The sequence below is a fragment of the Limanda limanda genome, chromosome 18 (genome assembly GCF_963576545.1).
Source record: "Limanda limanda chromosome 18, fLimLim1.1, whole genome shotgun sequence".
NCBI lineage: Eukaryota > Metazoa > Chordata > Actinopteri > Pleuronectiformes > Pleuronectidae > Limanda > Limanda limanda.
In genome coordinates, this window is record NC_083653.1 from 20,287,884 (window position 1) to 20,305,845 (window position 17,962).

The 17,962-nt window shown below is 43.3% G+C and overlaps 1 protein-coding gene across 1 annotated transcript in view; it reads right to left on the minus strand.

Moving 5' to 3' along the window:
* The window catches only part of bach2b (BTB and CNC homology 1, basic leucine zipper transcription factor 2b), an 87,864-nt gene that overhangs the window by 4,888 nt on the left and 65,014 nt on the right, over positions 1–17,962 (minus strand). The window contains exon 3 of the mRNA XM_061091965.1: positions 8,191–9,690. Within this exon, the coding sequence (XP_060947948.1) occupies positions 8,191–9,690 (1,500 nt within the window). The remainder of the gene's footprint in view (positions 1–8,190; positions 9,691–17,962) is intronic.

The window sequence follows — 17,962 nt, forward strand, 5'->3', positions numbered from 1 at the left end:
CCCAGTGGTATCTGTGTGCACCAGGGAGCCGTAGCTTTAGGCAGCGAGGGAAGCAGCAGAGGCATAACAAAGAGCCAGAGGAAGACAGCCGGAGAGCTTGGCAGAGATGAGAGGAGCTGCAGCTCTCTCTTTCTCCTCTCCCTTTCCCTCCCTATGCCTGCCTCCGCCGAGCTCAGGAAGAACAAAGCCAAACAAAGGAGGAGGAGTGGGGGGGGAAAGGAGCAGGGGATGCGACTCCATTCCCAATGTACCTGGTTGCTGAAGCGGGGCCAGAGGCTCCCCGGAGACCCTTAAACGCTCAGATGACTGCAAGCAGGGGCTGCAGCAGAGGCAGCTCAGCAATGTTTCTCCATACCGGAGCCCAGAAGTGGCTGAGGTGTCACCTGGTGTAAGCTCCGCACACAGGGGGATAAAGCAAGGTGCCTACTCATGACAGAATTGAAATGACTCCTCACAGCGTGGCAAATGTAGACGTCAATCTGTCTCCGAAAGAGAAAATAGCTCGAGTTTCCTCGTTAGAAATGCAGCCCTCTGAGCCGCCAGGAGCCCTATTTCTCATCTCAGCCCAACATCTGCATGCAGACACATGAATAAATAATGACCCCAGCTTTCAAGGCCACAGTGGGCTCTCGCTTCTTTGCCAGGGCATGACAACTCCAGCCTCAAAACGAGGTGACGGGAGGGCTATAAACCATCAGTGCGAGCTGCCAGCTTCAAGTAAAGCAGAGGATCTGATGACTATCTTTGTGATTAGATAGCTTCTTTACCATTCACCGCAGAGCAGAGAGAGGAGTGCAGGCTTTACCGCCACAGGAGCTGATGAGATCTTTGTCCAAACCAGTCAAGGGGGAAGGAGACGCTGCAACCTTGTGCTGGTTTCTTTTTCCCCTGCATGCACCAGTCACTGGTACACAGGGGACGGCTAAATTTAGCCACCCACCATGAGAACCAGTTCAGTGGCAAAGCTGCAATGACTGAGTACACTTCCACTGCGGTCATAAATTCACACCCAACGTTCTGGATTTACATTTATTCCTCAATCCTCTTCACCCCCCCTTCCCTCAGTCATTCTCCCTTTCTCTGGGTCATTATTCTGCAAGTGGGGTACAGAGTGAGAAGTAGGGCTCATCTATTATCAGGACCAGCGCTGTGCTGGGGCCCAGCCCTGACACCGGGCAGACATAATGGATGTTCAAGGCTCAAATTCTATCTCAAAATACAACACTATGTGGGACAGAGGGAAGATTCAGTCAAAGAAGTAACGTGATCATTTTTACAAACTGAAGGTTTTTCACACCCTTTCATTTTTACTCACGATTAAGATACATTTATTTGTCCCAAACACATGCACAAACATGCACAAGCACACTCATGCAAGGAGGGAAATTGAACCTCTGCTTTAACCCATCTGGTGCAGGACACACAGAGCAGTGAGCAGCCATGTATGGCGCCCGGGGAGCAGATGTTGGGAGAGTAAGGTGCCTTGCTCAGGGGCACTAGACAGGGTAGGGAGAATCCTCTTGGATTTTTGGACAGATCAATCCAGGTTGTCTTTTTGTTGTTTCTCCGTGGAGTCGAATCAGAGACGAACCAGAGACCTTTTCTGCCCATAGTCCAAGTTTCTGCCACTAGTCCACTGTCTCTCCAACTCATTGTGATGTAGATTGCCCATCAATCTACACTCAATTATTCACAATGACAAAGATAAATGTATTAAAATTAAAAAAACTGAAATGTCTCAAACACCAGAATGTTTGTGAAATGGAAGTTTAGATTCCTCTAGAATTGGCGATCCAAGACGAAGGGCGTTGGTCAGTTTGGTCAGTTGACCAAGAACTCAATGTTCACTCTTACAATGTCTACTGCAAAGATTAGAGAACCTGCCAGAGGGACAGCCAGCTCAGCAGCACTCCATCAATCAGGCCTTTGGTCATGTGGCTAGACAGAAGCCAATTTAAAAATACAAGTTATATGACAGCCTGCTTGGAGTTTGCTACATGGCATTTAAAATGACTGAGAGAGTGAGGGAAAAGATTCTCTGGTCTGATGACACGACTATTTCGATGTTTGGGGTGAGTCTGGTGAAAATGCAGCCCTGCAGCTGGTTCTCATCCCCGTGGTGAGGCATGGTGGTGGCAGCCTCATGGCATCGGGGAAGGTTCTCAATGGCAGGGACAGGAGGAGTGGTCAGGACAGTGGGAAGAATGAATGCAGCCAAACACTAAGTGGTCTGTGAAGAAAAGCCCGCCCAAGGATGCATGTGATCTGAGACTATAGGGTGAAGGTTCACAATTCAGCACGACAACGACCTGAAGCAAACAGACAAGACAAGTGTCTTCAGGACACGTCTTTGACTTTCCTTCAACAGATCTGCTGTTTTTAGCAAGTGATAAACTGCCCACATGCAGGTGTGCAAAGCTTATACAGTCTGGACCTTTTTATGATGTTGGAACAAATGTGAATATGTGAAGGACAAATCAACTCCAACAAACCAACTAAGTTGTAATCACGATGATTTTTCTTTTAAACTAACGAAAATACATTATCTGTATCTTATCTGTAGAAGAGAGTACACATATATGTGCCTCCAGTACAAAGAGGGCTCTGTGTTCCTTCAAAACTATATTTTCTCACTGCAATAGTTATTTCATCTTGAGAAATCCCTTATTTTCTTTCTAAGAGTCAGAAAAAAATGTTAATTAATCCACAAGCTGTATCAAATTGCTTTACCCTATATACTATAAAGTTAAAGATTTTGCAGTTTTAGGGAGATTGACTGCTGGAACTACTTATTGATGAATATTGTTGCAGTGAGTTTACCAGCTTTTGCTGCTATGATAAAATAGATTATTTCAATGTTTACGGGAGTGTGACAATATCCAAAATCCCTGGAGGGATGTTATAAAATGTTGTCAGACAGGTTTATCACCAAAGTCCTTTTACATGTCAAACTCAAATACATCGGAATGTCTTTGACTTTGGACTTCTTCAAACCCTGAAGGGGGGCGCTCCATCATTGAAAATGTTGATACGATTGTGTTGGGCTAAAAGAGACTAACTTACATTGTTGAGGATAAGTTGAGGATTTTAAGTGGGCTACTAATTGTATGGTTTAAATGATCAATAAATAATGTGTCAGTGGACGAGCTCTTGTAGTAAAATTCTTATTCTAGCAGTTAATGGGATATCTTTGCATGACATCGCAGGCTGGGCAGCTGCTGAGCTGAGTCAGGTGGAGACCTGAGGTGAGCTGTAATAGCAGGGTGGGACAGCTCCGTGGATGACCCACACTGGAAGGGGTCACTCTGTGCTCCCCTACAGTCTCTTGACCTGCTCTGAAGACATTAACACTCACTTCATTCACACCAAAGCACTTACTCCATTCACAGCCGTTTCACACAAAGGCCCTGGGGCTGTCAGCACTCTGATGTTTCCTCTGTCAGTTTGCATTCAAGGCTGAAGCAATTTTCTAAAGTGATTGCTGCCTGACACCTCTGCTCCAGGTCTGTGTAACACTTGTCCCTTATCTAATACAAAAACAAATGAGATCGCATTTTTTATCTCTGAAGTATCTCTGTAATTAACCTTGCTACATTGCACATGCTAATAAATGGGATTATAACGCGAAAATACACATGCATGTGCTGGGTTAGATCTTAATGAAGGTACTGATGAGCAGTTCAGTCGTAACTGTTCTGTCCCGGGGATTATAGTAATAATCTGAAACATTTTCAGATGAATAAATTACTGTTGTTATTATTGCTGAATGATGTTATCATAAAATATTGTTATTACCTCTATCAGCTTCATTAAAAACTTTATTTATGCTAGAAGCATTGAAATTCATGTACATATTTCCATGGAAAAATCTGCTGATCCTTTCTCAATGTACTGGCAGTAGCAACTGCAATATTTGGAATAAACACATGGGGAAATTCAAAGTTAACTATGAAAAAAAGTGTCAAACTTCATTAACAGAAAATCCCCAACACCAACACAAACTTTTCAGCATTGGACACACTGTTTGATTGCCAAGCTATTTCTCAGAATCTGAGTGCAAAAACACCACGGCCCTCACTGCCAAGCTGCAAGGATGTGGCCAAAAGCAACACAACAAGAATCTCGCAGATCACCACTGTAAGTTAGCTGGATGCTAAATGTCCTAGTGGTGCCAGGACAACCACAGGATGTAAAGCCCTGCAGAGGAATAGAGATGTTTCTGTGCCCCGGCTGGCCCTGAGGGCCCTCCTAGTTTGCTGTAGCTCAGCTTTAGCAGAATCCCGGGGATCTCCAGTCCAGCCCGATCGCACACTACACACACTGTCCTCTTCTCTGCAGACTCAACAAATAAAAGTATCCTCTTTAAGGTCTCTATTTTTATCTCAGCGCTCCAGAGTGATGCAACACATACTTCAGGATCGATTCAGGGGTATCTCATTACCCTGTCACTACATTCTTCGTATATGAATCAAGGTAGATATATATAGATTTCAAAGTAAAACACTTGGGTAAACAGAACTTCTGCTGCTCAGTTTGAAGAAGTCTCCCTCTGTGTACGTGCTAGGCTACAAAATAAGGCTCCCTGTGTTAGCATAAGTACATTTTTATACATGTTCCCCTTGTTAAATATAGATTTAAGAAGGGAACAAACATCCCACCAATGTTGACTTGAAACGTTGAAACTTGCTTTCCATTCAGCTGCACTCATCATTATTGAGACATTACAGATAAGTGTTTGTAATGGTTTACATAATTTAGCTATTACTGTATTTACAAAAAACACTTTTATCCCAGCTAACACTAACATATGTTGTCAGATTGCTTTAACTAAATGAACCATAGTCCCCTGGGATGAAAGGCCAATCGGACTCTGACCAGAGCCAAGTCAGTAGAGCATCTCTGTCATTGTCCAAGGCTCGTACGATATTGAACACTTTCATTCTACTTCATGTTTTTCTTAAATATTTATTTTTTAAATTTTATAAAAAAACGGAACAAAACAAACAAAAAACTGTGTGCTGATGTATCAGAACTGCTTCATTATTCCTCCCACGCGCTCTGAGATCAATATTTGCACCTCAGCGGCCAGACGATAAACTGAAATGAGCCCAACGCCTACGCTGCAACTCGGAGCTGCAACTCGGAGAGACACAAAGAGAGAAGGAGACAGACTGAGGAACAAATGCTTATGTATCGTGCATCTCTGTACGTCCAGATGCTTGTAGATGCAATTTCTCTTTCAGAGTTGTTAAAACCAAGTGGGATTGTTGCAGCCCACATAACATTAGCTTTGACCTGCCTGATGACCGCCAATCAAGGCCTGTAAAGCCACCCTATGTGGACACTGTAGAACTAAAATGTAAAATGAAGAGTAAAAGTAACAGAAATGAGTAAGAGTGTAAAGTCATTCAATTGATAGAGTATAATGTCAGTTTCATGTCTCAACATCTCAGCAACTTTGATAAGATCAGCACACATAAGTGAGCATATTTGCTGTGTAGTGAATGGAAAAATGTATCTTCAGGCTGTTGGATTCAACTTCAGTTTGGTTATTCATTGGTGAATGCTTGTGGCTGGCTGCAGTTAATAAACCTTGAATTCTCGACGTTAGAAAACTACTTAACAACTAAAAAGTAAAATCACACGTTTTTTTTTCTCACTTATTTTTTTTTGCTTAATTTCGAAGTGCAATAATTAGAATGTTAATCTTATCAATGCTGTTACAAAGAAGTTAAGTCACACCTACACTGATTTAAACAGACATTAGTTCTGTCATAAAAGTAGACTACAGCCAATTTACTTGAGAATCTAAACATGACACTATGAACTTCCCCTCAGAGAGCCGAAGAGAAGAATGTGTTAATGGCCTAAGTATTTTTAAGGTGACTGTGTCTGCTGTCTGTGTGTAGCTTCTGATAGTTCTCTCCACAGATGTAGCTCACATGAAGGCAACAGCCCATAACCACGGAGCTGGAGCTGCCCAGAGACCTCAAGTGACTCTGGCTACCTTGAATGACAACGCACTGGTCAGACAGGCCTGCACTTTAATAACTTCCTTCCTCATCAGTATTCATTGTGTCTAGTCTGCAGTCCTGGGCCACAGCTATTTTTTACCAAGCAACTTTCCCCCTCTGCTATTTGTTCAGCACACACAGAGAGGACCTCCCTCTCCATGGGTTTGTTTGTACACCCGAATTACTGAGAAGGGTGGTAGGAAAAACGAGTGCCCCAGGAAGCATGAGGTAGCGTTTCTTCACCACATAAAGGCCAGAGAGAAGTAACCTGACACGGAACCTCATTTTGTAACTACCTCTCTGTGACCTCCACTATAACACCGGCACAATAAACAGTAGAGCAGGCAGATCAGGGAGACATTCATTCAAGAAGAATGTTATCAACAGCTTGTGATAGTTAGTCAAGAGCTGGCAGATAACCCTGTATGAGTCAATACTGTGTGGAGTAATGGACGGTCTACAATAGCTGACACTTACATACAGTATATAAACACAGTCTCACCAGCACAAAGGGAACTGATACGTCTTGCAGTCCTTTTTGAGCTGGGTTGACAGCGCAGTGCTGTAAATCAATCCCACATAATATATGGCAGCACATTCAGCAGGCCCTTTAGAGCCCCATAAATCTGATGGCGATGGGTCATGCTCGGAAGGTAATAATTACACATTACTGCTGAGCCTCTTTATCTTGCAACTCTGCGCAGTGGAAATGAATTATTTCCACGGAGAAGCACAATCCTGTCATATAGCTCCCTACCCCTGCAACACACCAGCAAGCTCTGTGAATCTGATCACCATGGCAACACACTAGTTTCTCTCTCTCTCTCTCTCTCTCTCTCTCTCTCTCTCTCTCTCTCTCTCTCTCTCTCTCTCTCTCTTTCTACCCCTCTATCTCCTATGTGCACTTTAAACAGCAGGCCTCTCCACCAAGATCATCAGAAAATATTTCTGTTAATGCAAGGTAGACATCACTGAATGTAAAATCACAAGAGCCAAGGTGGTTACGTGATGCCAAAAGTTTGTAATTTCAAGCTCCACAACAGCCAAAATATGATGCTCTATAAAAAAATGAAAACAAAAACGGAGCTCCAGTTCCAAGTGTTTAACAGTGTTTGATACATTTTAGCGAGAGGGGGTTTTCATCTGACAACAACAATAATTATGATATGTTAGCAAGATGCAGATGGAACTAATCTGATCATTAAGGTAAACAGCAGCTCTATGAGGAAGCAAAGGTGTTCTTTGTGAAATCATTTTATTGTCTTTCCCTCAGGTGGCTAATCGGCTCACTTCATGTTATTACAACTGCGCTGCACTGCATCTGTGAATTAGAGTCCCTCACTGATCTTTACCTGGTAAACAACAACAGTCGTCTAGTCTGCAGCTTGGAGGACGTCTGCCCAGGGGGATTAAGGGAGGACGATTAGAGGATTGGCTATTCATCCGTCACTGCCAGCACTGTCAAAGTGCACTACGGTCCTGTCACGAGACTGAGAGCAACCTCTCGCCCACTCACATTCCGGAGCAGAGCACTGCTGTGATGTATTGGTTGTAATCCTTTCGCAACGCATTGCCCACCTTCACTGCGGCTGGGTATCACAGCTAATTGTTGATAGATCAGAAATGTCAGAAGTTGGCTGGGCTACACTGAGAATTAGCATATGCAGATTTATGGAGGCGGATTATAGATGTCAGTGCTTCTGCTGGGATAAAATTAGCTAGTTAGACTTGTTGGCACTGGTTGAGGGAAAAACATTACCGGAGGGAATCACTTCAGAGGGCAGGTCTACGCTGGGAGAATCCTGACCCCTCAATCGCCTGCAGTGCTTTTCACAAATGCTCTACTCACAGCTAGGATGATCAACCAATCACAGTCTTAAAAACAGCACCAGCTCCCCATGTATTTAGAGTGTCCTAGTGCATTTGGGCTCACATATTCAGACTCATTACACAGATCTCCAGCAGAGCATAAAGCAGATTAATAATATCAAAGCACATCTGTGCCCTTTGGTGGTGCTGTAAATCTTGTGCTGAACACTCCTACTTCAATTACATGATGATTTAATGACTGCTAATGCAGACCTGGAGAGCAGGGCACTGCAATATAATTAGCCATGGTGGAATTAAGTGGGATGTATCATTGCGTTACATGTGAAAGACAATGTTTTACACTCACCTCTGGACCCCGCTCCTGTACACTGTCTCCCTCTGAGAAGGACCCTGACTCGTCGCTGGAGTTGGTGCCGTACGACTGCTCACATTTGATCTTGGGCTGCCCTTGGTTAAAAAGGGTATCCCCTCCCACACTTTGCTCCTGCTGGTCCACATTGAGGCAGCGTGCCACATTGGAGCATGGTGAGGAGGAGAACTCAAATTGTGGCAGGCTACAGGGAGAGCCTCCACTGCCGTCCTCCGCATAGGAGTATGAGGAGCAGGAGCTGGAAGTCCTGGTGCGTGTCTCACAAGTTGGCGAGCGCGGGCATACTTTGATTGGCACTGGGCAGCTGGTGTTGGGCCGTGGGCGGCATAGAGGTGGAGGTTCAGTGGAGGTGGTGCTGGGAGAATAGGTCTGGGAGGTGGGGAGAGACTGGCTGGATCCAGCCCAAAGGCCCTTTGGCATGTGCTCAGAGAGCTCCATCTCCAAAGAGTTCCCTCCTGGGTAGGAATGCGCTGGGGTTCCCAGACGTTTGCAGGCCCCTGAGGAAAATATGACACTACGACGGTCTAGCTCAACTTCCTGTTTGCAGACCCCATCACAGGAAGCAGATTTGAGAGACAACCCTGCTGGGAAACCGTCCATGTCCTTTGGGGTTGTAAGAGACAGACCCAGCTCCCCAGTGAAAGGCCCAAAGTCTTTTTTATGATCTCCCTGAGAGTTTCCTTTGTCCTGGAGGCAAACAAGTCTGTTGGCGAATAGCTGCTGTGATGTGTCGGGCAGGCTGGGGAGGTCCACCCCTTTCTTGAAGAGGGCTCGGAGGCAGGAAGGAGACTTGGTTCTCTTGGTTCTTTCAATAGAAATTGGGTTATCCATCTCCATAGCTGTCACAATGTCCTTATCCCTGACATCCTGCTCATCCCCTGACAGGCACAATGAGATGGCTTCTTCTTCCACCTGTGGCTCAACTTTGATCTGTGCCAAAGGCAGCTTCCCCTGACCTGCCACTGCGCCACCAATGCTGAAATCCTTTAATGTGCTTGGAAAACCTGAGGTACTGGTGTGTGAGGAGTTGTCATTATTGTGCTTGTTGCAAGCCCACTGGTATTTTCTGTACTTGGGGCATCGTGGCAGGTCTGACACTCCGTGTCTATCAAAGTCCAGCCGGCCATCCGTGAAGTCACTTGGAATAGCAATTGCTAGCCGATCATTGTCAGGGCATCGAAAGGAGGTAAGGGCATCAGCACACTGCTGCGCCCTAGGGGAGGTGGGCTTTTCCGTCTCTGGCTGCATGCTCTCATCCTCTGTGTTGTTTGCCACCGCAGCCACCTTGTGGTAGGGCAGCAGGCCATCACCCTCACTGCGCAGTTGAGCTTCCAGGAAGCGAAAGCATGAGTCCTCGAGGTTGTGCATGCGCAGGAATTCGGCACAGCGGATGACCTCCTGGATGTTTTCTCTGCTGAGTAACAGCTTAGCAGTGTAGGCAAACTGCAACAATGGGGCAAATCCCCTGGCAGTGACCTGCAAAAAAACAGGGAAATTGCCAGCATTACCATCAGCACAGCCATTGTTCAGAGCATTTGAAGTGTGGTGGGATATCCTGACAGCTCCAACAACCATAAACAAACACTGTGAAGTACCAGTTAATATTTTTATCAGGTCAGCATTGAAAATTCTACTGTATACAGCAGTAAATAAGAACTGGGGCTCTGGGAATGTTGGCAGGTTGTGTGTTCATCCTCATGTTCATGATAACAACCTGTGGGATATTCCAGTAGTCCACCTCTGTGTGCTCTGTGGTCATGGCATTGGTTTTGCTTACATCCATTCCTTTAGGAAAGATGTCTAAGCACAAACGCTGCTTTACATTCATTCAGTTTTATGATTCAATTTTGGATGCAGGGGGAGTAGAAATCGTGCTTTAAGTGTGTTGCTAGAAGGCCAAATGATGGTCATTCTTTATGACAGAGAATTTACAGCGTTTTTAGAGCGTGATACTGAGGTTTAGTATCAGTTCCAGAACCTATGACACTGATACCAAACGAAGGCTAAGTTAGTTAAATATTGTTTGAGCACAAGCAGCCAAAAAAATTGGTTGAAACTCCAAAAACTATTATTTAATTCAGGAACTATGTGGTCACAAACAAAACAAATCGGATTATGAATCCAAGCACAACGAGAACATTTGCCACTTCACACTACACTGCAGGTCTCATGGACCAAATAATGATGTTGATTTTCATCCCCCATTATACTTTGGTTAAACCTCAGTTAAAGAGTTAGTTATGTCCTCACAACATTGAAATTAATATTTCTCATCGCTCTTTACTGTGCTCTGATCAAGACTTGCCCCCACTGCCTCACTTTCTGTGTCAGTGCCCTGCATCCTCAGGTCAAGTGCCTGCAAAGCCTAATGGTTTGTAAGACTGTGGCTTATCCCTGTTGTGGCCATGTGGCACGGGATGAAAGAGGGAAGCCTTCCATTTAGACTTAATGCCAGATAATTAGGTAAACTCCTGAGCCTGCAGAAGTCCAGACTGCCCTCTGCTGTCACTGAGCACACAGACGAGAGAAAGGAGCCGCGGGAGCTGGCTGTAATAGAGGGCTTGTCTGCTGTTTAGAGATTAACGTGAGGTTCACACTAGGTTGCGTTCATCACTTAAGTCAGGCTCGAGAATCCAATCCCTGCAGCCTTACCTTTGTTCATTTCCTTGATGACAAACATATTACTGTTTAGGCACTCAGGGAATGTTATCACACCACACATGGAGAAAAGGAGCGCTCACAAACACAATTACAATCGATTCCCTTTGAATCTGGGGTGGTATTGTTTGCAAAGTGTCTTTTCAGGGTCTGAGTAATGTTAACGCTTTTTTACGAAACCTAACAGAGGCTCGTAGATGTAAGGGATGAGTATGTGGTTTTAATGAGCCCACAGTTTACTGATTGTTTTGCTGCCTTTGTTGTCGGAAACAAGAACATGAATTAACCCATAGTGGAGCAGCATTCGCTGTGCGAGATCGGCAGCCGCTTCCAGAGGTCTCCAATCTCTGCCAGACACCTCACTAGTAAAACAGGATTTATTTTCTCTGCTATCATGCTTTGAAAAATACAGAATTTACTCTGTGGATTTTTTTGCTCAGAAAAAATAGTTTGGTAAGGAAACACAAAGATGTCGGTAAAGATAGCTCGAGGTCGTCTGGATAAGTCTGAGAATCTATTAAAGCCTCAGTCCTTGTGGATTTTCTGAAAGATGAATATCATGTTCATTAGCTTGCTGCCTATTGTTTTCAGAGGTCATAACCCCAGTAGAGCCAATACTTTATTGATTCTTCCTTGTTTATATAGCAGAATTCTTTCTGAAATCAGAGATAATACACGCTTAAGGCTCAGAACACTGTGAGGAATGTGTCTGTGCCAGTAGATGGAACATGACTCCAAAATACAGATGGGGATAATGTGGTTTAATGCATTATCTGTTATTATCTGCTGCTGGTGGTCTCTAAATTAAAAACAATAACAAAAAGACAGCATTTGGTGATGTTGTGAAGTAGTGTGGGACCATGTGAGTTGTTGTGTTCACGAACATTGATTACATCTGTGCTCATCAGACGAAGGTTTTCACCACGAGGCAAGGTAAGATCCAGATGTCTGATGACTAACATGTTTCATCTGGATAAAGTTCTTTGTTAAAAAAAACAATATCTAGAATTGGATAAAAAGTCAACATTTTGATAACCACATTGCTGCTGCATGTGTCACTGCATCATTAACAGGCCTTGTCTAAAATTATACATTTTCTTTTGAACATTTAGAATCATGTAATCATCTCTTTGTAACCTACTGTAGGTCCAGTCTTTTTGTGACATTTTAATGTGTAAATGGTAGCTACAGCCCTATGCTTGTGACTGTGGTGGAGCTATAAATCAGTCAGTTGCATTTTAACCACTATGTTTATATAATGTAGTGGTGCAATTTGATTAGAGTGGGTTGGTATGAGGATTGCTACTTGTCGTTTTTATATTAGTTTCCTTCCTTTTAAAATTATGACATTAGAGTTGCCTTTTAAAAACAGTTCTCTTCAGAGACTTTTTTACATTAAAAATAGATTTTAAAGGCAAAACTATTTCAATGTTACCATGTTGTTAACATTATCGGTTAAACAGCTTTAATTGTATGATTTTAAATCACTTATGCATTTAGATAGATTCTCCAAGTGTGTGGATTTCTACAGGGTGAACAATGGAGTCTGCTGTCTGACACGCCACTCCAAAATCTCCCTGAGGTGTTCATCTGTGTTGGAATCTGTTGACTGTGGAAGTCAAAGCATTTGACAAGTCCCAATGATCATCCTATGATAAACCCATTGAGAAGCATCATAACCCTCCATTGCACATTGTTCTCTTCCACAAAGCCACTGCTATCTGTGAGTCTCTCTTAAAACACGATGAATTCATGTTTCTTGTTATTTGCGGTGAAATTTGGTGCAGCTCCATCCAAGCGAAAGCTGTCAAATCTTTCCATTCTTCTTTCAGCTGGCCTATGAAAGCTTGAGATATTTCCCAGTTTGCTTTATAGATCACTACTTGTGGTCCTCTTACCCACATTGCCAAAGAAGCAGTGACTGCTTTTGATCAACCGTGCTATAAAAAGCCAGTTGTGCTTGCGTCATTAGATGTGTTTGCTGTTGCCATGTCTCATTTGGGCTTAAATCTGAATTCTCCTGTTTGTTTCATTCACACATCCGCTGGTTTCTTTGTTGCTGTGATATGATTTCAAACAGCCAAATGTTTATGATCTAAAACACAATGCCAGCAGCAGACTTAGCAGATGTGACATATGCTAAATAAACATCTGTTTGTATACAGCGTACAATGTGTTGGCCAACTATGCACACTTAATTAAAGATATTTCAGTGTTTTTTTTATCTTCATGGTGCGCTCCAGTTGGTTGTGATGGCTGAACCTCCTTCTTATGTTAACCCAGTGCATCCACAGCCTGTATTTCCCAGTATTCCTCTGGTCTGAAGCAGTGAGCTCCGGCTAACAGACAGTCCAACAGCACTGTGAGCATCAGTCATTGTGAAGAGGAAGCTGCTGACTCCATATCTGTGCCGGGGGCTTGTGAGTGTATGTGTGCACCTGCTTGCGCTACAGTAAGGGGGTGGGAGTGTGTGTGAGTGAGTGTGATGTATCGGGGGGAGGGTAGAGGCTTTGACTGGACGAGCTGCTCTACTGATGAGCACAGCACATCCACTACACTCCTGCTGCAGCACACACATTTCTGAACATGCTGCATTAATGAACCCGATGAATCAGAATCGCCTCTTTTTCTCTACCCATCAGCAATACTTTGCTGTGTGTGCCGCTTTTATCTTCACAATCATGCCGCTGTGTGATCTTGATGATATTTATAAATTCAGAATATTATTTCTGCATTGAAGGCACCCTCCAGTGATTTACCATTATAACACATCCATAAAAAAATACGGCCGTTTTAGACATAATGATAATATGATAGAATGGATAAAATCTGTATTTTGATTTAGCACTTGTGTGAGCTAGTCTCCACAAGCCCTGGCTCCTACTTTTAGCATAATGCAACTAAAGGCATTTTTTTTTAATGAGATCCTTTACCTCACCTTTCAAAATTCAAACTCCTAGTTTAGCTTAGGGCAGAGAAAGCTTTTTGCAGTTACAAAAGACATTTTAAAATGATAGTATACACTTCACACATCGTGTAACAAATACCATTTTGTTTCTAAATATTTGAATACTCTTTTTTGTGGATTTGTGTAGTGACTAATGAGTTTCCAGTGAAATGTGAGAAGGTTAGACATGAAAGAATTAAGTCGGTTGAATATGGTTGCAATAAAGATCCAAATTACAAAGAGCAAATTTAGGATAAGACACATCTGTGGAAGTTGACATAGTTTCAATTTAAGACAAATATTCTAGCTTATTCTGGATCTTATAACTTTACTAAGAAACAAACCAAAACTATAGATCGACTGGTTAAAATGAACAAAAACGTTGTTCCTGATGAGTCTGAACTGTCACACAAACAACCACACACAAACCCTAAACACAAACCGGCTGTGTGTGATGGATTGTCAGACTAAACAATCAGTCCAGCAGCAAATAAATCAATCAACAGTTACTTAACGATAATGAAGTCAACGTTACCAGTGTAAAATATTTATCTGGACCAGTAGCGACCCCTTATACTTGGTTAATTATTAACAACTAGTCAAATAATTTGTTATCAGTTGAGACAACACAATGGAGTTTATACTGTGTAGCCATGTTTAATTTTTTCACCAATTGTTATTGTAAACTTTCTAGTGTGTCATTTGAGGCGTTCTATGTAAATGAATAGATTCTGCTAACACATAAAGCGCACACACAAAGAACAACATACATAAAAGCCTTTTGGTGATCTGAAAGTGTGCACAGATATATCTACCACTGACTCTCTTCATAAGCATGCATGCACGCGCACACACACTCACACCCACACACACAGAGTTACGTGTGGTAGATTGAACCATGCCGACCGCAAAAGTGAGGCAGTGGTAGCTTAAAGAAGGCTGGCTGCATCCAAGGCTGCTGATAAACAGCAATGCTGCTGGAGGAAAAGTGCTGAGCATACCAGGGATCTATTTTCAGCTAGTATCAGCAGCTGCTGCCTGCGGGACCACATCTTTATGTGTGCCCTGTACCATATGTGATTACTCCACTGTTACAACCAGCACAGCAGCCTAATGAAGGGGATCGTATAGGGAGCGACACAGGAAGGAGGGAGGGAAGAAGAAAATAGTGGGGCACGGTGGACGGAGGCAAATGAGAGAGGGAGAGGGACGGTCACAATGAAGGAAACTCAAGGGTAAACAAAGAAGAGGATACACGGAGTGTTTCCTGGTCATTAGCTGGCCACCATGATGTTTGAAACATGTCAGCTGTTAGCAGTACTTAGTGTATGAGTTTAGACAAAGACACATATTTTTTTAACAGGACAGATAGAGGCCATTTTAGTCTAACAGCCCTGTGCTGTGTATCTGGAGTGGACAAGCGATACCATTACAGGGCAGGAAACTACAGGCAGAGGCCAATCCCAAACCCTGGCGATTCACATGACAATTTAAGGAAGCCTGCCAAACATCCTTCTATAAACAGGCTGAGCAATACTACATCACCCTCCCCTCGCTCCCTCCTCCCCTCCCATAATCACTCTCCCTCTTCCCTCACCCGGCACTCCTCTCTTACATCAGCCTTTCGCCTTCATAGTAGAGAGGACTAATGTATTCAGATGGGCTTCAGTGAATTCCTGCATGTCATGCATGCTAATGAAGACACGGCATGGCATGACAATGGAGCGCTTCCCCGTGCAAGAGAAAACACTGCATCTCCGTTGGAGGCAGCGGCAGACGGTTTAACATCAGCTGAGTAACCTGACATTAACCTCTGTGTTCGCAGACAAACAGTGAGGAGCCTGAGTCACAGCTCTAATGAAAACGAAACGGGTGCTGCACTGTACACTGTCATGACGCCATTGTGGGTTAAGCTGTTTTGCCGGAGGAGATGACAGGAACTGTGCAGGGACAAAGGCCTGCCGCCAAGCCAAAGCAAAGTCTTTGATAAAGACAGCTGGGGCAAAACATACAGTAAGCAATCAGACAGCCTCTTATTTGTATAGCACTCTGCATTAAAGAAACATTAAACTGATAAATTCAGTATAATGAGACACTGCAACATCACCTGGATAAAAAACCCCACATATGAATAGCCGCTTACAGCACATTACAAAACCAGTTAAAGTGCCTTTATATCACTGTGGAGATCATTTTCTTGGTTTCATTCCAGATTGATGATTGGTTTTCCATCCTTTCTTCCTTCCAAACAACCATTCTTTCCACAAAGACTCAAAACTGCCTTCACTTGGAATATCACCAGTGTTTTGTTCCCAGACAACGTTACTTTGACATCGTGAAAAGGGTCGTTGCTGATCACTGAAAATTCATGCGGTTTCACAGAAATGTTGACAAGTGTAAGTAAAGTGTCATTTTCTATGTCATTAGAAACTCAGATGTTCCTGGTGCTGAGCTTTGGGTAAGTAACCTCCCCCCGACTGGGGATTAAATCAGATAGTGTACATCCTAATCTTACCTAAGCTTACAGTAGCGCCCAGAGACTGTGGAGGACATGACCCAGCTTTACACTGTTTAACCCACAACAAGATTGTCTTTGGGCTGTTTGTTTCTGACCAAACACATTTTTTTAAGCCCAGACTGATGAATTCTACATATTCCTTTCATTAAGAGGGATGTTCATTTCTTCTTTGTGCCGGGTTTGAAGGGTACATTTCAAGAGCATATCCATGGGTATCACACTGCGTGCTGTCTCCCAGCAGGCCGGCTGCTCAAGGTGCTCCTCTACCCAGCCGCTTACACTCAAGACAAAGACTCAGCATCTTCTCTGTCAGCTTACGGGCTGAGATGTGCCCTTGTGTTGGCAGAGAAAGAGAGACCCCCTGCTGGACCGAGGGGGTTGGGTATTAGTGCCAGCACTCCCACCGCACCATATCACTCCTCCCTGTGCATCTCCCTCTTCATATTCTACAACCCAACCCCCATCGTTAAGGAAGGCTCGGTCCCTGCCTCCTACCATCTGTCTAATAGGCTATATGTGTGTGATGGTGTCCCGGCAAGGCCCCCTCAGATAAGCCGCCAACTCACCGGTCCAGCCCTGATCCTCTGTTTGACCTGAGGTGGAGGATAGATGTCACTTGTCAACCTTCCTAAACCAACACAAGACCATTACATTTGTCTCAGAGCAGAGTAGGTCACCTATATAGTTGGGTATAGTATAAGGTGACTACTATCTACTTGAATGAGGTTGGAGAAAGATTGTGGATTCTGTTAAAGAACTGCTTGTTAAAGATTGTAGTCTTGGTAACAGGAAACTTAATTTGTCAGTGATGGAGAACAATGTTTCGCTGACCCAAGGAAAGACCCTGATCTCACTAAGAGGTTTTGCAGTGCAAGCGTCACATTACTTCTGCCTTCGCTTTCAGGATATGACAGTCATTATTCAGGTGGTCACCAGGTTGCTTTTCAGGAACAGAGGAATAAGTCATATCCCTGCAGCGACTGATCACGCTTGTGAAAGTTGCATATGTTCAGATGTACAAATGACAACTAGGAATCCCCTAATGTCTAAAAATGTATTCTGATCATGAGCATTCTGACACTTTTACTTTCAGATATGATCCCGAAATACATAACAAAATGAATTAAATCAAAAATAAAATGAACTAACAACCAGAGCTGTCAGTTTTGTGTCTTGTCATTCTGACACTAAGCCAATAAGTTTCTCAAACACTGCCAAACCTATGATTAATTTTGGATAATACCATTGTTAAGAAAAAATTCCACTCTACATAGACAACCTCATTTTGGTTTCTCTATAAATATATATATATATATATATAATATATATATAATATTTGTTTCCTCTATTCCATATAACCTACCCCGACTGTAACTAACCCAAACTCTGGTCCTATCCCTCACAACAATCAGGACAAACTAATTTTTTAGCCTTTTAATTTGCCATAACAACCAGCTATTCAGAAGTCCGTGCAACTTTTTCAAACTGTGTGGTGTAAAAAACGCTGTAGCCACAAGCAGGACTTTCAATTTTAAATCTTTTGAAAACGAATTACAGTATGTTTACCTGTGTGTGTGTTTGTGTGTTTTCTTTTGGAGATGAAAAATGTGCAGTATTCCTTGGCT